We start from the raw sequence: 20,103 nt of genomic DNA, 5'->3' as shown, positions 1-20,103 counted from the left end.
CGGGACCAGCAACGTGGAAAGGTGATGGACAGTTACAGGTGCCGATGATCTTCGGTCATGCGGTAGCCGTGAGTGGCCGTGAGTGACCAAAGGGTTGCCATGCAGGGCTGTGAGCCGTCGAAGCGCAGGACGGACGCGCATGTCCGGATCTGCGGGAGGGGACGCGACGGGGGGGCGGAGGAATAATCCGAGACTTAATCAGAGTATTTATGACAACGTGGGGGGTTGATCGCGAGAATGGAGGGAGGAAGGTAGGTTGTGCACATCAATTCCCCTTTCCAGGCGCTTTGGCGTGAGATGCTGCGTGTCGTCAGATCTCTGATCTGCGGCTTTTCTTTTCCTCTTGGTTTCTTCTTGGCAAGTCATATGGCCTCGCTGAGACTCGGCGTTTTGTGGTGGTGGTTGGCCATGTGAACTGTAGGGTGAGTGCGTTGTAGGAGGGGCATGTGATTCGATGTATACGGTAGTCGTTGTTATCTCATGGCGACTGGTGGGTTCTGTCTCAAGCCTACTGGTTTCTTGACATGTGCCAACTCCCTAACTTGCGTCGATGCCGTTGGTCCCTTTCATCTCCGCGGTCGTGGTATTTGGAGCTAGCTAGCGATGAGATACTTTAGCCGCTCAAGTATTCGTTCTTGATGCAACGAAGTTATTCCAGTAGAAAGATCTCATGATATGTAGGCCCGTTTACTGGGAAAGTTTGAGACTGGATGTCTGCAACAGTCTATGAGGCCTCGGATTGTGGTGGTATTGTGGTCTCCCCCATTTGCTGGAAGTCGATAGATTTGTCGTACGGTATGTTTTGAGGGAGTGTCCGCTGAAGGATCAAACTGCAAAGACCTTGAGGACACCCCCAAATCATATTCAATTGGCATGTCGTTATTCGTATTCCGAATAGACAGTGAGCGTTCTTATGTCTAAATGTGCCTCTAATTTGGTTGTATTGCTGACAGGTAAGCTACTAGACAGGCGGACAGTTAGTCAAGTCGGTTCAATTCTGTGACTATTCAGCTGTGATCCGAATTACTTCGAAGACTATCTGTCAGAGAATACACTCCAGTCTCTGTTGACGAGTTTCAACCCCTCCCTGTATAAATATCCTTTGGCCTGGTTTCCCATCTTGCTTTCCCCTTGGTGATATTGGTCAACACCGGTCGAAAACGCTCGACCTACGAGGCCGGTGCTTTCTTTTGGAAGAGATACAGATATTGTCTTGTGTATTCCTACCAGTTGTTCATTTAATCGCTAATAATTACTGGCTTGTCTGGAAACAGTTCGACCTGCTCGATCCACGCCAGCTGTTCAACGTCTCTGTAAACAGTCAGTATCGAGCCGGTGTTGAGTCGAGAAGCCGGCCTAACTCGCGAAATTTGCCGCGCTCTGTAACAATTATGTTGAAGCCAGGAATAAGAGAACATTTCTTGAAACCGCCCACCAGTCAGTCCCTATCGTACCGTTTCCTCCTGATTTCAATAAATGAGATCTTCCCAAAGGCCGTAATTCTGTCCATCCCAAGCAACTCCGCTCTAGGGAGAATACCATGACTACGCACAACGCCAGAGACTCGCCGTCATTACCAAGCTACCTATGAAACCGGCCTTTATCAAGCGTTGGTTTTGAATTTGTCTTTCAGAGCATATCATCTAACTTCGAAAGCCCGTCAAACCCAGTAACGGAAGTCTACATGAACATCGGATCTGACACGATGAGAAGCCCGTCAAGAGACTAGTATTCACGATGTAGCAAGTATTTGTGTACACGAGCATTCAGCGAATTGGGAGGTTGTTAGAATTCTTGCCAGTGTCATGTCCTGGTTATCACGGCCTAGGTATCAGAGATGATCTTTAAGTAGGCAGATAGACGATCTTTGCGCGCTCCAGTGAAACCACAGCCCTGCTTGTCCTGCCGAAGCACGGCGGGGTGGTCAAACGTGTCGGCGGCGTCAAAGGCCTGCGAGCTGTTGTTAGGACAGCATCATCGTGGTGGTACCTGCCTGCTACTTGCAGACAACCACGTAGAGAACCCTGTAGGCTTCCCGAAGGATATTTGATTGGAAGAAAGGAGAGTGAAAAGACAGATCAGAGGACTCGGTGCATTACGATGATATGTTAAACCCACCGCGGAATTTCACAAGGCTCGAGAACAGTTGCAATTAGCTGTTTATGTTGTTGAAAACTATCGACGCAGTTCCATTGCTAATCATCATCAATCTCGAAACCCCCACCACGTCCTGAATTGTCTCCCAATTCAGTCTCCAAGCTCGCCATTTCCGCATCAAAAGCCTCCAAATCCGTCGTCTCCCAACTCTTCTCAAAATCAATCAACTTCAATCCGTCTTTGCCAACGACAAAGTTGTGACGGTTCACGTCACCGTGAAGCAAACCTGTCTGGTGGAAACGGCCAAGTGCCTTCCTGCACGCCTCCAGGTCACCCACCCCAGCAAACTGGCCATCCTCAATCTTCTCCAGTAGCATTCCTACTGTCCGCCCTTGCTCTTAAACATGACCGAGGAACCGCGGCGCAATGCCCGTTCCTTCGAGCAGGCGGTACGCACGCGCTCCATACGTGGAATCTCCCATTCGAAGCGTGCCACTTTGGCAATCGTTGTGACTGTGCCGGTTTGTTGTCTTCTGCGGATGCATTCAAAAGCTGTGGCGCTTAGGCGCTCGACGCGATCTAATGACAAGCAATCGACCATTTCCGGGTGCCATATTTCCTTCACACCAAGCAGTGTACCGTTCGAAAGCGATGGTACCAGCTCGCCGGTTTCATTGCTGCGGGAAATGGTGGCGACAGTCCAGTCGTCGCGGCTGTAGGGAAGAGGTGGAAGTGAGAAGAGAGGCATGAGCAAGGCGTCGCCGTGGAGTGTGCCCTGGGTGGTGACAATGTATTTGACCGGTGATCCGCAGCGTACGCGAAAGCAACTATCAGATCGAGCCGAGGATTCCATGGATATGACTTCGGGCAATGGAGAGTCCATGATGGGCTGTGATTTGGTGAGACTAAACTTAGAAGATGTGGCCGAAAACGAATACGGTCATCGACGAGGCTGAAAGGCCTGGAAGGAAAGTGAGATACGGAAGCGTGACAAGTAGGCCTTGCAGACTACTGTAGGCAATGCAAACGCTTGCAAGTCCACATGTGAATGACCACTGGGCAGCGAGTTGAAAGCGACCAGGTCGTGTGGCGGCGCCAATAAATCCTTTGTGGTTGGTCAAAAGTTGCGAGGCACATCACCGCGGTTTCGATAGGCCCTTGCAGGTTGCATCCAGCACCAGGCGATACGGGAAATGGAAGCTTGCAATGAAAGCTGGCAGATTTGCAAATGTTGATGGATCTAGATGTACTGCCAAAACCTATATTCCAGGGAAAACCTCCGCTTGAACACACCACGCAAACGTCATCAATATCTTGTCTTGTAGGTACAGACTCTTTCTGCTGAACGAAATCCTGCTGTTTCTCGCTAACATCATAGTAGATCCGAAACACACCCCCACGTCGACGAATTTATGCTCAGCCGAAGAAGATGTTTAGTTGCCGATTTGATTCCTCCTCTTGGTAAGACCAGACGATGTAAGTCCTTGTAGATAGAGCTCTTCTAATTCCTATTGATATGGGCACTAAAACATCCACAATATATGTGTATGGTGACGTATACAGTACACCTGCGGCTGTGTAAAGAATATGGAGTTTTAACAAGTTAGGAAAGACATGGGCCAGATGTCAAATGCCAGAGCATCCAAAGAGGCTGGCGAGGCGATCTGCCAAGTATTGTCCAGGCCGTCTTGTCAACCCCAGTGTACCGAAGAAACATTTTAGTAATGTTGAGGAGTAATAGTTGTGGAAGTGGGATGGACGGTTGGTTACTCGGTGTTGTCGTTATGTGATCAGGGCAGGCAACCTTTTCGCTGCTCGAAGTCGGTAGGACGGTATATACACCGCCAACTAGACCATGAATTGAACACGAAGGTCGATGCTACTTCAATATCTCATGCAAGCGTCCTGCCACTGAGCTTCAGTTGGGTTTCATGGCATAAACTATGTTGATTAAAGCAGAACAGCGTATGTTCAGCGGAAAAACCGCTCTGCTGTGCCATGATGGGTTCCCCAATCGGAACCGTACCCTCCTGGCCCAGAACCCAAAGATTCCTCGCTTCCTCACACTGATGGGAGTGGTCTAGAAACTCTTCTCTTGAATATACACGTTCTTGGCGGTCGATTTCTATGATGTGACACGTAGGATTGAAGCTGCTTCATCGAGATTGAAAAGACCGCACTCCCTTGGGAAGGTAGGAGAGCTTCCTGGTTGAACAGACATGAACGGCTTATCGGCATTTATTCATTCAAGACGGGTGGTTTGCCATCACGGAGGTGGTGACATTCCATGTGGTGCCCCCACGCTTACTCAGCAATTTGGCGTTGGGCTGTGAATGGATTGCCTGGCGCTGGCAGACAGACCATTGAAGTCAGTATTCCCTTTACATACCTGTGAAAATGAACTAATGCATCGGCATGTAGAAAAAGAGGGAGATGCGAGAGTCGGGGTTGCTCCGTGCGTAGCGGGTCATGTGCTTTGCGGCGTGACCAAAGTTTCTCCCGCTAGCCGAATCGCGAATGGACTCAGCCGAAAGATTCCTGCCCGCGACCTCACCCGAGCTGTCTCCAGCATCACATCCCCATTGCCAGCTCAGCCCATCATGAACTCTTTCCGCTTCGCGCGCGCGGCTCTCCGGGCCCGCCCTGCTGCTATCCGCGCCCCCCTCCAGCGCAGAACCTACGCAGATGCCGTCTCGGACAAGGCAAGCACCACTCTTCGTGCTCCGAGCTGGCCTCCGAACTCCCGCTGACGATTCGCAGATCAAGCTGAGCTTGTCGCTCCCTCACCAGGTACGAACGCGATGTCTTCCGAACACATCAAGCCAGACACGAGCCGACGACGAGAATGCGGCACAACGGGGGAGCCAATTGAAGGATCGAAGCTAATTACCGCAACCGCAGGCCATCTACAAGTCCCAGGATGTCGTTCAGGTCAACATCCCCGCCGAGTCCGGCGATATGGGTGTCCTCGCCAACCACGTTCCCTCCATTGAGCAGCTGAAGTCCGGCCTGGTCGAGGTTATCGAGGAGAGCGGCCCCAACAAGCAGTTTTTCCGTACGTCACATCATAACAAGCTTCCCAAGGGATGACAAGAATTAGAAACTGACGGGAGATGACGTCCGCAGTGTCTGGCGGTTTCGCCGTTGTTCAGCCCAACTCTGTCCTCAGCATCAACGCCACCGAGGGATACCCCATCGAGGATTTCAGCGCCGAGACCGTCAAGTCCTTGATCGCCGAGGCCCAGAAGGTTGCCTCCGGCAGCGGAAGCGAGCAGGATGTTGCCGAGGCCAAGGTTGAGCTGGAGGTAAGTGTTAACGAACGCGAAGTTGCATGCTTGAGTTCCTAACCCATTTCCCAGGTTCTTGAGAGCCTGCAGGCCGTCCTGAAATAGAGTGTAAAAGAAGGTCGTGGGTGACATGACGTTGTACATCAAAAGACTCGGATTCCCTAACTCATCCAACATCGCATAATTGAATCCACTTGCGATGTTTTTTTTCGACGTTCCTTCTCCCTACAGTCTCGCTGCGTGCATGCCGTGCATACTGCTGTTTCGTGGGACGGTCTTTCTGTCCCTTGATGGATCTAGTACACAGGTGTGGTAGGCACTGACACGACCTTGGCCAGCCCTGTCCCATTTCCTTAAGGTGGCCAGCCCTTACCCGGCTTCTGCCCTCTGACTCCCACAACATGTACCTATATATCCTGACCTCTCTCGAGGCACACTCTCTTCCCTAGGTAATGTTCCGCATCGCCCGTCAGGGAGCATTGTTTCTCATCCGCCCCCGACCCATCCATCACAATACCATTTTACGCTTATCCCAGCATCATTCAGCATTTCACAATCACTATCCACTCTCTCTTGATATGGAGGACTCCTTCTTTGACGACTCCCACCCAGCCCATGCCGACGTTGCCGTCGCGCAGCCCGACGATGGCGAAATCCCAGAGGGCTTAGTATCGGCAAGACGTGAGAAGTTCACGAGGCGATCCTCCCACCGTGTGGCAGGTCGCATGCCATCGCCGCAGGACGCGAGGGAACGCGAGAGCACTTGGTTCGGCTAGGGTCAACGGACCAGCAAGATCTTCGCGAGGCCGGCGATGCGCAACACCCTCTCTGCCGAATCCCAAGCACCGTCCCAAGACCATTCGTTTCTAGGCTGGGGACCGGAAGGAGCCTCTCAAGGAAGCAGTCAAGGCGTTGACCCCGTTTTGCATCAGCAGCGCTCAGCATATCTGACACCTCCCCGAGAAACAATCAGTCTGGACCCTGCACAGCTTCGTCAGATCGCCTCGACAAGCCACCTTCGGCCACGGCCCAGCAAGACACAGAATCGAGCTCCCACAGGTCTCGCACCCCCAATGCGGTCTTCATCACGCCCGGAGCAGTGCCGCCTCTTCTCTAGCCACTCGGCTTCCTCGAGCCACTCTCGTGGAACTGAGGTCACGACTTCAACCATCCGCAGACGTCATGCACGGGACATCTTTGCGGAGTTTGGGATCTCTCGCCCGTCCGGATGGCTCTCCGATGACGAAGAAGAGGACTTCTCGCGTCATCAAGATGGCGCCAACAGCATTCCCCGACACGCAACCAACAGCTGTCACTCTTGTGGAGCCGAAGTCATCTCTCGAGCATTTTGCAACACGTGTGGGCACGCGGTATGCCCACAATGTGCAAGCGAGATACCATTCGACGAAGAATCACTCGACGTCGAGTATGCAGGAAGTACGCAGCAAAGGAAGCTGCCTAGTGAATGGCATGCGTTGAATGCGGCCGAGGAGGAGACTGGAACCTCATCTTCTCTAGAGACAACAACGGAAACCTCCAAGAAGAAACAGACAACTGTGGCCACTTTGACTACCCTGAAGGACAACCCCTTTATCCGCGCAGACAGAATGACCAAGGTCACTGCGGCCGAACCTCAGATCACCGATGCGACCATACGCGCACCGCCAGCAGCCAGACTATCGGATTGTGTGCCTAAGCAAACCGACTTGGGTATCGCAGATACGCACGGAAACTACGGGAACCCCAGATGCAATGCCACCCATGCTGGGCATCATTCTGGTCGCCATAGCATTCCATGCATCGTGGAAGGGCACGGGAAGATGAACGAAGTTGACCGACCCTCTTCTCACCTTTCGCTGGCCGATCCGCTTCACAACGAGATTGACAAGATGTATCACCATGCCGAAGATCTTAGGCGTGCTCAACACATCATCGAGCACCTTGCAGCGGGCTCCACCATCACCGAAGGAAATGCCCAGACTTCCACAGACGATGGCTTAAGGATCAAAAGGCTTTCGACCCCGCCCATGGACAGTATACTGTCCCCGACTGATAGCTATGGCTTCAACCGAGAGAAGTTAGCCAGCTCCGATATGGCCATGGCCGAAGACAAGAAACGCACCCGGGCTTAGAATGTCCACGATCTGGAAAGGTCGCAGTCATTTGACGTGGATCCAGTCAAGAAGAGGGGCGCGGAGTCTACTCCGGTACGTCCAGGTAGACCTCTCTCTCGTTTGCCATTGTGGCTCAAGAGTCCCAGGCAGTCGAAGGGCCGGTTGACGGTAATGGAGACCAAGAGTACGCCCCAGATGGAGACCTCGAGCAACCACGGGCCCACCGCCATGTCGTCGTTGGGACCAGAGACAGCCAGTCCCCCGGCACCTGCCGTGTCACCTCGCAACGCCAATGACAACAGTAAAATGCTACTGACTCAATTTGAGCAGTACGGGTCCCTAACAAGTGAGCCTGCAATCCAGTGGCCAAAGCTGAAGAAGGTGGCCCCAAAGACGATGCTGGAGGTTAACAAAGAGCCACTGCCATGGATGCAAAAACAATTGCGCCGAGTGCAAAAAGAGGAAAACATATCACAACAGGTTCGGGATCAAAAATCCGCTGACGTCGAGTTGTGGAGATCGCAACTGCGCAAGATCTCGGCCCTGGATGTGGGTTCTCTCGACCACGACGAGGACGTAGATCACGGCGATCACAAGCGAGCTGGCACTTGCTTAACCTGTCCTCGCGAAACGCCTTCGTCATCACCCCTTCTCGATGATTTGGCCACACACACTCCAGACATCCCCACAAGGCTGTCCGGAGCGGAACGTGAGGGCCAGGATGACCAGTTACATAATTCTGAGCAGAAGCGCCTGAAAGAGATAGGAGCTTCAAGCTCTCAAAGATCGAGCTCAAGAATCTCGACCATGACGAAGGTGGAATCAACTACAGTGACCCACGTTTATCAGGTCAACGAGCCTGTTTATTCGACTTCGGAATCGCTTACGGCAAAAGAGAATATTGTCGGCAGCGCGGAACAGGCCGGTAAAGAGCTGTCTCGGAGCCACACCAGTGCGATCGAGGTCTTCAGCCCGATGCCCATCATGCCACCTAACCACACATGCTCCTGGAAGGATCGATATCTGAACTTGACGGCCGAAGTGCGGCAGTTGAAAGCGGAGATTTTGTCCCAAGAGCGGCGCAAAAGTTCGGAACTTGTGGACGTTGGGGTCGACGTCGGCCAGGGCGAGGACTATGGGCTGGGCGTCGAGGGGCTCACCATTGTTATGCATTTGAAAGGCAAAGACGACCTGATCATCAACACTGACTTGACGCAGGCATCTTCCGACGTGTGAGAGAGTTTGGTAAGGTAGTTGTTTGAAATTGCTGCCGAGTTGGCCCTGGCAGGATGGGCAGGGCCATGAGAACCATAGCACAAGCATTGATTAGACGACGCGTGACTGAAATAAATTGCTTTCATTGCTACGTGTATGAGTCCCTATCACAGTGCAGTCCCGGATGGCATTAGGGGGGGTCTGACGAGGACTGCCGAGTCCGAGGCCTGCCAGCATCGACATGGCATCGGTTGCATTCATTACAAGAATGTATTTTGTGCCATTGTGTCACCCGCAGCCGGAGCTGGAGACCGGCTCTCTCCTGAGAAGCCAAACCAAAATGACCGCTTGCTCACTTGGCTGGGATCGATCAAAGAACGGGTGGGGGGATTGGGGGTCACGAAGTCACTAGAAGCAAAGATAGTCTCGAGCTCGTCGTCGAGAGCCGAGTGATCTTGGACTCTGGTATATTATAAGCCGCATAAATAAACCAATGTAAAATGCCATTCAACAGAAATGCTGCCTGCACGCCGTGTTCATCTACATGTCATGTCGAACGTCTAGTCCCTCAAAGCCCCGCAGGCCAGACGAATAGGCCAGCGGAGCGAGGAAGTGCTTTCGGTCTATAGGGTATCAAGAAATGCCCCCTTCCGAATCTACCCTACCCATACCCAACCATGCATTCTTGCTACTTGAGGCTCCCTCCTGTGGTGGAGTTGTTGCCATCGGGCCCTTCTTGATGCGGGTTATACATATTTATTTGGAAGCGTAGTGTCCGTCAAAGGTAGGCCCCAGTGCGTTATCTCGTCCGAAACTGGCCCTCGGCCATTTGCAGAGTCCTGGTATTTCACAGAGTCGAGACGGTATCAGCAGCGGCGTCGGTGCCGGTGGTCTTTGCGGAAGCGACATCGTGGGCGACCTTCATAGGTCGGCCCTGGGCCTTCTCAGAGAGGGCAACAAGCTCCTCCAACATCAGGTCTCGAGTCTTGCGAGTAAGCTCGTCGACATCAGCGGCGGTCAGGCCAGTGGTAGGGATAGGGTCGAGGACTGCATAAGAGCTCGTTAGCATAGGCACACCTCACTAGATCAAGACGGAAACCAATGCCATACCCTTGACGGGAATCTTGCCAGAGTTGAAGACGAGACCCTTGAGCCAGAGGACGTGGCTATAGTTGGCGACGACGCACGGGACGATGGGCACGCCGGCCTGGATTGCAAGGTGGAAGGCACCCTTCTTGAAGGGCAACAGCACGGGGTCCTTTGCGTAGCTACGAGTGCCCTCGGGGAACATGTAGACGCTCTGGTTCCTCTTGCGAATCTGGTCGGCAGCACCAGACATGACATCCCTGGCATCCTTGGCGTTCTTACGGTCGATGAAGATGGAGCCGCTCAGGGTCATGAACCAGCCGAGGATGGGCGTCTTCTTGAGCGAGGCCTTTGCGGTGACGCTGCAATACTTGGGGAACATGGCACCCAGCATGAGAACATCAAGCTCGGTCTGGTGGTTGCCGACGAAGACGGCGGGACGGGTGGTGTTGAGGACGTCGTTGGGATCAATGATCTCAAAAGTGATACCTGTCGTGAGGGCCATAAGATAGCTGAAAGCCCGGCCGGTCATCCATTGCGCGATGCCCTGCTCGCCAATGAGGCGCAAGAAGATGGAAGCGAAGACGCCCCATCCAGCCGCCAATGCCAGCGAGATGTAGGACGCGAGGACGCGGGCAGCGAAGGCTGCCTTTGGAACGACGAAGGACAGCATGTAGAGGGCGACGACAAGAGCGGCGTAGCCCTTGAAGAAGGAGAAGATGTAGCCTAGGAAAGCCGACATGGCTGATAATTATGCGCCTGGTCGGTGCGGCGGCAGCTGGCGTAAAAAGAGACAGGCGCGCGGAAGCTTGGAGGGGGAAAAGATGATAGTCGGGGACGGCAGGCGTTAAGCTTCTTTCGGGGGAGAAGGCGCCTCAGAACAAAATATGTTGGGGAGAGGGGACTCAGGGAGCGCTCCGAGCGCGGGGTCGAGGCAAACGATCGTCACAAGAGCGAGGCGAAGCGATGCAACAAGTTGTAGGACTTGGGAGGGGGATGAGAGATTGTGGACGAAGGGGGAGGAAAATAGAGAGGTGGATAGTGAGAGGAAGGCGAAGGCTACAACTTCCGAAGACACATGATACGTGGGAGGGGAGGAGCGCAACGTGTGAGTTGGAGGTGTGTCTCAGGGAGGAAAAGTTGACGAGGCTCTTGCAATGACGATGTAAGGAAATCGGTGTTGGTGGGCTGGGCAGCCAGATGGACAGAACGAACGGATGGATGGATACCTTGGCGGTGGAAGAAGTGGAAACTGGAAGTCGAGTGGCAGGACAAGACAGCAAGACCGCAACTGTAACTGCAGCAGCTTCGCTTCACCTGGGCCACACACCGCAAGCTGTCTGTTCGATTAGCGAAGGGTTAACCAGCCGTGGAAACCGTACACGCTACAACCGGCAGGGTCGAGGCCAGGCCAGGAAAAAGGTGTGGGGTTTCCCTGTCCTGGTTTCTCCCAGGGAATGGGGGGTTTTTCTTTTTTGGTGGGATGACCTTTTCTCCCTCTCTCTGGCTGTCTAGCTCTCTCCCGGCGGAAGTACTAACTCCATGCATGCCCCTCATGTGCAGGTCGTTGGGGAAGAGTCAATAATTGGTCCCTTGCAAAACACACACATACAAGACGTTGTCATATCAGACCGTGCATCTGCGCTGGTTGGGACGGTCGTTCGGAACACATCTTAAGAGGAATTGGTTCAGACCGTTGTGGACGCTAGCCCGCTTTGAATTTGCCATTCTGATCAGTAGTAGGCCACTAGCACATGCCATTGTTCTGTCTATCCGTACATGACATGTACACACCATCTGCAGGCTGGGAGTGGGAGGCTAGACGGAGGAACACCTTACGGGAGATGGGGGCAAGTAGAGACACCCGAAACATTATATTTTGAGGTGGATGTTTGCATTCGATTTTCGTTGCAGGTTGACCCCCTCACGTTTGCTCTTTAGTTCTCTTCGCGGCAGGGTCGGTTGAGCGCCGTTGGCTTCCTGTTGGGGCACCAGGCCAGACCAGACGAGCTTTGTGCACCTGGCATGTGATACTGAGAGCTCCCATGACACAGAAAAGTAAAGACGCGCGAGACAAAACGACGGACGGTGCTTTCCCTCGCCCACCGCCGCACCGGACTATCGCTGTCACTGCCTCCCTGACGGAAAGAAATGCGGGTGGGTCTAAAGGCGGCTTCCCCCGTCTTCCTAGATGTCCATCGCTTGGAAGCATGTGGCAGGACTCGGGCAACATTCCCCCCAGCAATCCATCCACTCGTCCCGTCTGGCCTCGAAGCCACTCCGGCGCTCGCAGATGCAATCTTCGTTGCGGCTAAGCCCGACATCGAACGACACTCGCTTCCTACGCAGGAGTCCGCCTTGTCGGTTTGGGTACAACAACACTCTTCTTAGGTAGGTGATATTACCTGCGTGTACACCGTAACTAGGTAGGTTAAGGTAGTAAGTAAGTGTATCCGGAAATATGCCTGATTTCTAAAGTCAAGGTACCCCGACCTCGCAGCTTGCAAGGGATTGTTATCGATAAGGAAGAGTGACAGTCCGCTGACTAACACACTTCCCGGCGCGTCTGCCCGTCTGGGCGCCTGGGCTCGGCGTCGGTATCTGTTGCCCGACAGAGGAGAGCTCGCAACTTTGATCGCACGACAATCGTCGAGTGCATCACCAATCATCCTGAACCTCTTCCGTCCTTTGTGAATCCGTCTTGTCATCGACCGCCATTCCTTCGTTACACGCCATCAAGCTAACGTCTATAACACCACAGCCCTGTCTTCGACGCATCTCCTTGCTGTCGTAGGATGACCTCGAGTCGCTGAGATACCAGACCATGCCCTCCCGCCGGGCGCAACCACCCCTCTCCGTCCGCTTGCCGGCCGGCAATGCGCAGCCCGAACTGCCACCCATAGCGGCCCTGTTCCTCATCGACTTCGACGTTAAGGCCGGATACACCATTGTCTGGAAACAGGCTGCACCCGGCATCGAGCTCGAGGGCCTCGTCGAGTACAAGAGTCTGCCATCGGGACTCCACACTGTCACCGACGACTTGATATACTTCGTTCACGATGGGCACCATGCCGGACTGAGCGCTTTCATCAACACACCGTGCGACGAGGAGGAGGCGCGTCATGCGCGCATGATTGCCGTCGGCGTTCTGGTTCCTCTCAGCTATGGCCGCCTTGGCCGGGCATGGAGGCATGCTGAGGGCTTGAAGGACATTGCATCGTAAGTGCACATGGCCGGCGCATGCTCGTTGCCCGTATTGATTGTGTCATGCCAGAAAACTCGCCGAGGATCGCAAGAACACGAGCCTTCTCGATGAGTACTGGGAGAAGAACAAGGCCAAGGAAGGCGCTGAACAAGAACGGCCGGCGATCGAATCGCCGTCCGTCAGCTTCAGCGCCCAAGCCGCCCAGCCCAGAAAGGCAAACCACACCCGTAATCGCTCTGCTTCAGATGGCGCTTCGTTGCTGCCGTCTGGCCACCGGCTTTCCCCTTACCACCCGGCCTGGAGCCTGACGTCCCTGCTGGACACCTTCGGTCCTCTCATTTTCCCCATCCACAGGGCCGCTCTGCTACGAAAGCGCATCTTGATATCATGCCACGCGCCAGTGCGAGAAACCTGCAACTTTGGTGCGTTGTATCAACCTCGTTACCAGGGCTCTTGCTGACACCCTTACAGTATACAACATTTCTGTCCTTTCAAATATTCCCCAAACAGTGACGGAGCTACTGGCTCCGACATCGTCCTCGCAGCGACTGAGACCCCTTTTCACCATCGGGGTCCATGACATACCTTTCTTGATGGAGGACTTCGAGGCCTCGAAGCGACGAAATGCCGACAGCAACTTCGACTTTGCGGATGAGTCGGGCTCTGGATGGATCGCCTGTACGACTGACAGCATTCTGGCCATGAAGGACACTCTCTGGGACATGCTCATCACCATGCCTCCGCCTTATGCGCCCAACGCCAAGGAAAAGGTCTGGCCCACGGTTGAGTGCCCTCGTGGCGTACCTGTCAAGGCAACGCAGCGGGACCTGAGAAGGTTCCGTGCTTTGCAGTCTGGTCTTGCCAGGCTGGCAGCAACAACGCCGAAGCCGGCGGCAGCCGAAACGCCTCGATCAGAGACACCGACGAGTTTCAAACTTACTGCCGGTGCCTTCCCGGTGCCCGGCCTTGACAACGATGAGGCCTTGGACAAGATTGTCGAGCCACAGAGCTGGACGGCGCTCGCGTACAGTGGCTTCATGTGGTGGGCGAGTGCTGGCGAGCAGGCACGCAGCGAGGAGCAAGAGGAGGCGGCTCATGATGCGGCATTGCTGGCAGACCTGGTATTGACGCCACACACGCCGAGCATGTCGAATCCCCCGAAATCCCGGCCCTTAGTGTCGGGCGGCATGGCTGACTCGATTGGGTCCATTGTGTCTCGGTCAGCGATCGGGCCAGAGGACGACGAGGCAAGAACGGAGCTCGCGGTTATTGCCTACTTTCACCGTTTGACGGCACAAATGCTCACAGTGATGGGGGACCTGGCGGAGTGCTCGGGCGATTGCTACGAGGACGACGACGACGAAGACGAGAACGAGGACGAGGATGCGGAAGACGTCCCTCTCCGGTCCAACGGTGAACCTAAGCGCATCGCCGTACGGGTTGGCAGTGAAGCACTTGAGAGCATGGGTCTTGACGTCTGGAATGCGCATGATGCGGAGTTCGTCAAGGAGCTTATGGCTAAGTACTTCAACCGGAAGCCCTACATCGAGGGCAAAGGAGTTGAGGTGTGCGGAGTGCGCGTCTGTTGAGGGTCTGAATGCTTTCGAGACTCGAAATACTTGGTGTTGTAAAAATGGCCCACCACTGTATTCACGCGGGATGAAACGGTGTCTCCCCTTCCTTTTTTCCATTTTCGTGGGACGTGGCACCTGTTTGACGGACATAATCCATACTCGATAAGTTTTTTGTGTCAAGCTACGTAGGCGTTGGGATGATCTATTTCCGAACGGATGAGCGCGTGGGAGCTTTTCTCCTGTACATGACATGTGGGCTCCCTAGAAGCCTGGCAGAACATTCTCATCTAGGCGGTCGGAATGATAGCAATTGCAGTGCGTGTTGGCTTTATTATGTATGTATCCCATTTTGTCTCATGAGCAACCCGCCTTGCCAGCATCGGACCCGGCAGTTCGCTAGTTATTGTGTTTGAGACAGCTTGTCTGCCACTATAATCTACAACCCCTGTCCACTTAAAAAAATGTCGAGAAGGCGTTTCTTGGACAACAGTTGACAACGTATGCGATGACACAAAGCCAGGGTTGTCAAGGTATATTGATAGGGCTGACCTGGATCAGTCAAACAAGGAAAGGAAGGGAGGGGGCGCAAATGGATATAGTCAGGGGAGAGGGGCAGTCGGTACAGGTCCAGCAATATGGTCACTGCCCAAAAGTATCCTGGTCACGAGCGTCCGTCCTCTGTCGTCTGTCGTCAAGTCATCAGCCATAGGCTCATGGATGGCATTTTTGCGGTGTGGGCTATGGAAAGGTCTGGAAGCCAAGGTGAACGTCCCGCACATGTGTTGGTGCCACGGCGGAAAACAAGGGACGACATGGCCGGTAATTGGTCGGGAAATACGTAGAGGAACGCCCAGGCCAGGAACCCCGCCGCTTGCCAGCGACAGAAGAACTGGGCGGGTGAGAGGTTATGCGTAGCCCCTCTCTGAAATTAGGTAAGGTAGCTTCTGGTCGCCAGTGATCTAGGTACCTGGCCTAAGTACCTACCTAGGCAGTAACGCATGCCGTCTGTACAGCACTGGACAACCTGGACAGGCATGCTGTCCTCACGGACGACGACTCTACCCCACTTGTGCACGAGACTGAAGTGCACACTTGCGCCGATTTTTTTGAGATTGTGAATGGAGAATAGGAAGAAAAATAAAAATAAAAAACACAAAGACGACAGACCACGACGACGACCGACACCACCTGCCCGCCCGCCCACCGCCCGAGTCTTGCTCTGCAACTGCGATATCCCCTCAGCCTTGCACCACACTGCTTTTCCGGCTCTTCTTCTTCCCCTCTCTCACGCACTCTCTCTTCCTCCCTCTTCAGCGACCAAATTTCGATCGCTCCGGAATATCGATACAACCCAACGCCTCCTGCTTGGGCTCTCTCGTCTCCGACCAAAGTACCCCTCCTTGCGTGTACTGCCTTGCCTGTACAGCCTCCCAACCCAGCCCGACCGATCCCACTTCATCTGGGCCGTCTACGGATACGTCTGCTTGCTCCATTACCTTATCGAACCGAGCCGGGCCATGAGTCTTCGGTAGCTCGTACATCGCCGCTTTTACGTCAAGCAAGAATGCTGAATGCACAGCTTGGAGGGCTGCCAGGATTATAGCAGCATTTCGATTGAAAAAAACTAGTCTTTTTTCTCCCACCTTGACTTCTATTCTTTCCGTCTCCTTTTCTTCCACATTGAAAGCTTCGTTCGGTCTTTTCTCCATTCTCTTCGACCCCTCGCTCTGGGCCAAACCGTCTTGAACATGGACGATCAGGTACGTTTGCAGCACCTAGGCCATTCGCCGTTTGGTACCCGTTGCGTTGGCCTACACAAAATTGTCGGGCTCTGCTTGCCCCACCATCCCGACCTCCATCGTCACCCATCCTACCGACGCCTGTATGGCGGGGGGGACTGACCGACAGCCAACCTCGGCCGGCCAAAGCCTTCCCCGGCAACGGGACCTGAGCTCATTGGGAATAACTTGGAAGGGAATGGAAGCCGCCTTTCAGTACCAGGAGCTAACTGCGTGTCTTGCAGATCGTAAACGCCGTCGAGGCCGCCTTCAACCCCGGCAGCGACCAGGATCTCAAGCAACAAGCTTTCAACTACCTGAACCAGCTGCGAACCGACCCCCAAGGCTGGCAGGTCTGCACCAGCCTCTTTACAAGATCTCAGAGACCCTCGGAAGTAGTCCGCCTCTTCTGCTTAGAAGTCGTCAACTATGCAATCCATACCCAGGCCCTCGACCGCGGCAGCCTCACCTGGTTAAAGGACAACCTTCTCGAATACGTCCGCAACATATACGGTCAGAACCTGCAAGACCAGGTCGACCCGCCCCATCTGCAGAACAAGCTGTCACAGACGCTGACCTACCTGTTCGTCTTTCTGTACAACGATGGCTGGGACACTTTCATCGACGAGTTCCTTGCCATGGCAAACAGCCCCAACAACACGGCCGGTGTCGTTCTCTACCTGCGGATCATTGGCTCTATCCATGACGAGATTGCCGACATGCTGTTGACCCGCAACAGTAGCGATGCGAAGCGCAACACCGACCTGAAGGACCAGCTTCGCGCGCGTGACGTTCAGAAGGTTGCCCAGTCATGGAAGGACCTGTTGACGCAATATTCGGGCCAGAACGACGTCATTGTTGAGATGATTCTTAAGGTTATAGGCAAGTGGATCAGCTGGATGGACATCTCCTTGATCGTGAACCAGGACATGCTCAACCTCCTGCTTCCCGTCATAGGACGAACAAACAACTCTGGCAGCGAGGACAAGGTCAGAGACGCTGCCATCGACACCCTTACCGAGATCGTCGGCAAGAAGATGAGAGGCCCCGAGAAGATGGAGCTGATCTCTTTCCTCAACCTGCGCGACATTGTGGCTCAGCTCATTGCCAGCGCCCCTCTGAGCGAGCTCAAGTCCACCCCCAAATACGACACCGATCTCGCCGAGGCCGTCGCAAAGTTAATCAACACCGTCATGGCCGATATCGTGCGAGCCCTCGAGGATGCGCAAGCCGGCGACGATACGCGAGCCAAGTCCGAGCAGCACCTCCACGACTTCCTCCCGTTTCTCCTCCGCTTCTTCTCCGACGAGTACGACGAGGTCTGCTCGACCGTTATCCCCTCCCTGACCGACCTTCTTACATTGCTGCGCAAGGTCGGCGCGAACCTGCCTGCTTCTTACAAGGAGATGCTTCCGCCCATCCTCAACGCCATCATCATGAAGATGCGCTACGACGAGACCTCGAACTGGGGTGACGAGGACGAGCAGACGGACGAAGCCGAGTTTCAGGAGCTGCGCAAGCGACTGCAGGTTCTCCAGAAGACCGTTGCAGCCGTGGACCAGGAGCTTTACATTGAGGTTCTTAGCAACCTCGTGTCCCAAACTTTCAGCACCCTCGACCAGCAAGGGTCACACATGGATTGGAGAGACCTTGATCTGGCGCTCCACGAGATGTATCTTTTTGGAGAACTCGCGCTGCCAAACCAGGGTTTGGGCACCAAGAGCCAACCGTCGAGCACGGCAACGGAACGGCTGACCATTATGGTGACAAAGATGGTCGAGTCCGGTCAGTGACGTTCACCCCCCCCCCCCCCTCTTTGCAATTTGGACACCATCTGACTCGAAATAGGCATTGCCAACTTTCCCCACCCTGCCATTTTGCTCCAGTACATGGAAATCTGCGTCCGGTACTGGCAGGTGTTTGATGCTCGTCAAGAGTACATCCCCCAAGTCCTGGAGAACTTCGTGCGGTTGGTACATCACGACCATGTTCGTATCAAGACACGATCGTGGTACCTCTTCCAGAGGTTTGTCAAGTTCCTCAGGGCCCAGGTTGGTAACGTGGCCGAGACCGTCATCCAGTCCATCGGCGATCTCCTCCCCATCAAGGCCGAGGTCTCGGAGAACAACGGCGATGATGACATGTCTTCGGACGAATCTGACCACTCTGCCGACGCCCTGTTCACCAGCCAGCTTTATCTCTTCGAGGCGATCGGCTGCATTGCGTCGACCGGAAGCACGCCGGCGGACAAGCAGGCTTACTACGCACGGCTGGTGATGAACCCGTTGTTCAGTGACATGGAATCTCATTTGCCAAAGGCAAAGTCGGGCGACGCCCAGGCCATTCTTCAAATACATCACATCATCTTGGCCCTTGGCCGCCTTGCCCATGGATTCTCGGACTGGCAGCCTGGCAGCACTTCAGCCCAAAACCGCCCTCCTCCAGACAAGCTGGTTTCTGATGAATTCTCGAGAGCCGCCGAAGCCATTTTGATCGCACTCAGCGAGCTGAACAGCTCTACTGATATCCGCACTGCCTGCCGTGCGTCCTTCTCCAAGCTGCTCGGCGTCCTCGGGTCTGCCGTGCTGCCCCAGCTTCCCCAGTGGATCGAGGGGTTTCTGTCCCAGAGCTCCTCCAAGGATGAGATGGCTATTTTCTTGCGTCTGCTTGACCAGATCGTATTCGGCTTCAAGGCCGAAATCTATAATGTCCTGAACATGCTGCTCACCCCCTTGCTGCAAAGGATCTTTGCCGGTCTGTCCGAGCCAGTTACCGGCACCGATGACGAGATCCAGCTTGGAGAGCTCCGCAGGGAGTACCTGTCGTTTTTGTTGGTCATCTTGAACAACGAGCTGGAGTCTGTCTTTATCAGCGAGGCCAACCAGGGCTTCTTTGAGTCGTTGGTCAATTCCGTCCTCACCCTGGGCCGAACTCTCGTGGCGGAGAACATCGGGCCTAGCAGGCTCGCGTTCAGTGTGTTAGCACGCATGGTCGTCGTCTGGGGTGGCCCGGACTGCGCCAAGATCGCGGAGAATCCCTCGGCGCCGAGCGGTTCCCCGACCCCGAGCATCCCCGGTTTCGACCGCTTCATGATCGACCGCTTTCACCCACTCTGCTGGGAGGTCTTCCAGGACCCCAACTTCAGACCCCATAACGACGCGCAGAGCAAGCAAGTCCTCAACGAAATCGCGGGTCTCGAGCAGGCCATCTACACCAAGACGGGCGAGATGTTCATCCAACACCTCCAGTCGTCACTGTTCCCACACCTGGGCATCGACGGGTCCGATTTTCTCCGTTCCATGTCGACGTCCGTGGATAGGAAGGGTTTCTCGAGTTATCTGCAAGGACTACTGAAGAGCCGTCGATAGGAATGGGTTCTTGAGTTCCTGTAGGGCTGCTGAAGAGCCGTAGATTATGAAATGCGAGAGGATATCGGCATGGAATTTTGATAGTAGGCGGTGGGACGAGGAAGTATTACAAGCGTACGATGGGTGGAAGGGAAGGTTTTTTGGACAGAGGAGAGGAAATTTCCGGAATCTCTCTTCGTCTTGGCCACTTTTCTTTGTTTACATATCCACTGGCCGCATCGCCTTGGAGTTTAAGGGAGGCATTAGAGATTAAATGACAAATGACAAAAAGAATCATGTTCTCATCAATGATGCGAACCCTTCTTTTTGAAGGAATATTAAGAAACCCAATGGTCTCCTGCATCTGCTTGTGATTTGGGGTTGCATAGATACTGTAACG

General features: G+C 54.2%; 8 protein-coding genes across 8 annotated transcripts; 6 read left to right on the top strand and 2 right to left on the bottom strand.

The window, feature by feature from the left end:
- Nucleotides 1-2,476: 2,476 nt before the first annotated feature.
- CDEST_01439 (uncharacterized protein) lies at nt 2,477-2,980 on the bottom strand (the record flags this gene model as incomplete). Its single annotated transcript, XM_062917598.1, has 1 exon — nt 2,477-2,980. The coding sequence occupies one exon, from the start codon at nt 2,978-2,980 to the stop codon at nt 2,477-2,479; it is 504 nt and encodes a 167-aa protein (XP_062773649.1).
- A 989-nt stretch (nt 2,981-3,969) lies between these two features.
- On the top strand, nt 3,970-5,610 carry CDEST_01438 (Putative ATP synthase, F1 complex, delta/epsilon subunit, F0F1 ATP synthase delta/epsilon subunit). Its single transcript, XM_062917597.1, has 5 exons — nt 3,970-4,799; nt 4,858-4,887; nt 4,999-5,152; nt 5,224-5,402; nt 5,457-5,610. Exons 1-5 carry the CDS (start codon nt 4,431-4,433, stop codon nt 5,487-5,489), a joined length of 765 nt encoding a protein of 254 aa, XP_062773648.1. The 5' UTR covers nt 3,970-4,430; the 3' UTR covers nt 5,490-5,610.
- Nucleotides 5,611-5,836: 226 nt separating this feature from the next.
- CDEST_01437 (uncharacterized protein) lies at nt 5,837-6,160 on the top strand (the record flags this gene model as incomplete). Its single annotated transcript, XM_062917596.1, has 1 exon — nt 5,837-6,160. One exon carries the CDS (start codon nt 5,837-5,839, stop codon nt 6,158-6,160), a length of 324 nt encoding a protein of 107 aa, XP_062773647.1.
- A 36-nt stretch (nt 6,161-6,196) lies between these two features.
- On the top strand, nt 6,197-7,571 carry CDEST_01436 (Putative Zinc finger, FYVE/PHD-type; the record flags this gene model as incomplete). Its single annotated transcript, XM_062917595.1, has 1 exon — nt 6,197-7,571. One exon carries the CDS (start codon nt 6,197-6,199, stop codon nt 7,514-7,516), a length of 1,320 nt encoding a protein of 439 aa, XP_062773646.1. The 3' UTR covers nt 7,517-7,571.
- A 4-nt stretch (nt 7,572-7,575) lies between these two features.
- CDEST_01435 (uncharacterized protein) lies at nt 7,576-8,894 on the top strand. The gene has a single exon (XM_062917594.1). It carries the CDS (start codon nt 7,670-7,672, stop codon nt 8,732-8,734), a length of 1,065 nt encoding a protein of 354 aa, XP_062773645.1. The 5' UTR covers nt 7,576-7,669; the 3' UTR covers nt 8,735-8,894.
- A 276-nt stretch (nt 8,895-9,170) lies between these two features.
- On the bottom strand, nt 9,171-11,045 carry CDEST_01434 (Putative phospholipid/glycerol acyltransferase). Its single transcript, XM_062917593.1, has 2 exons — nt 9,824-11,045; nt 9,171-9,760 (listed from the first exon to the last, which is right to left on the bottom strand). Exons 1-2 carry the CDS (start codon nt 10,539-10,541, stop codon nt 9,561-9,563), a joined length of 918 nt encoding a protein of 305 aa, XP_062773644.1. The 5' UTR covers nt 10,542-11,045; the 3' UTR covers nt 9,171-9,560.
- A 1,285-nt stretch (nt 11,046-12,330) lies between these two features.
- CDEST_01433 (Putative protein LCHN/Anr2) lies at nt 12,331-15,090 on the top strand. Its single transcript, XM_062917592.1, has 3 exons — nt 12,331-13,018; nt 13,074-13,426; nt 13,476-15,090. Exons 1-3 carry the CDS (start codon nt 12,624-12,626, stop codon nt 14,591-14,593), a joined length of 1,866 nt encoding a protein of 621 aa, XP_062773643.1. The 5' UTR covers nt 12,331-12,623; the 3' UTR covers nt 14,594-15,090.
- Nucleotides 15,091-15,747: 657 nt separating this feature from the next.
- CDEST_01432 (Putative armadillo-like helical, exportin-1/Importin-beta, exportin-T) lies at nt 15,748-20,049 on the top strand. Its single transcript, XM_062917591.1, has 3 exons — nt 15,748-16,338; nt 16,602-18,141; nt 18,205-20,049. Exons 1-3 carry the CDS (start codon nt 16,327-16,329, stop codon nt 19,722-19,724), a joined length of 3,072 nt encoding a protein of 1,023 aa, XP_062773642.1. The 5' UTR covers nt 15,748-16,326; the 3' UTR covers nt 19,725-20,049.
- Nucleotides 20,050-20,103: the final 54 nt, after the last annotated feature.

The sequence above is a fragment of the Colletotrichum destructivum genome, chromosome 1 (genome assembly GCF_034447905.1).
Source record: "Colletotrichum destructivum chromosome 1, complete sequence".
Classification (NCBI taxonomy): domain Eukaryota; kingdom Fungi; phylum Ascomycota; class Sordariomycetes; order Glomerellales; family Glomerellaceae; genus Colletotrichum; species Colletotrichum destructivum.
Note: the sequence above shows the minus strand (reverse complement) of the source record. Positions and strands in the feature narration are given on the sequence as shown.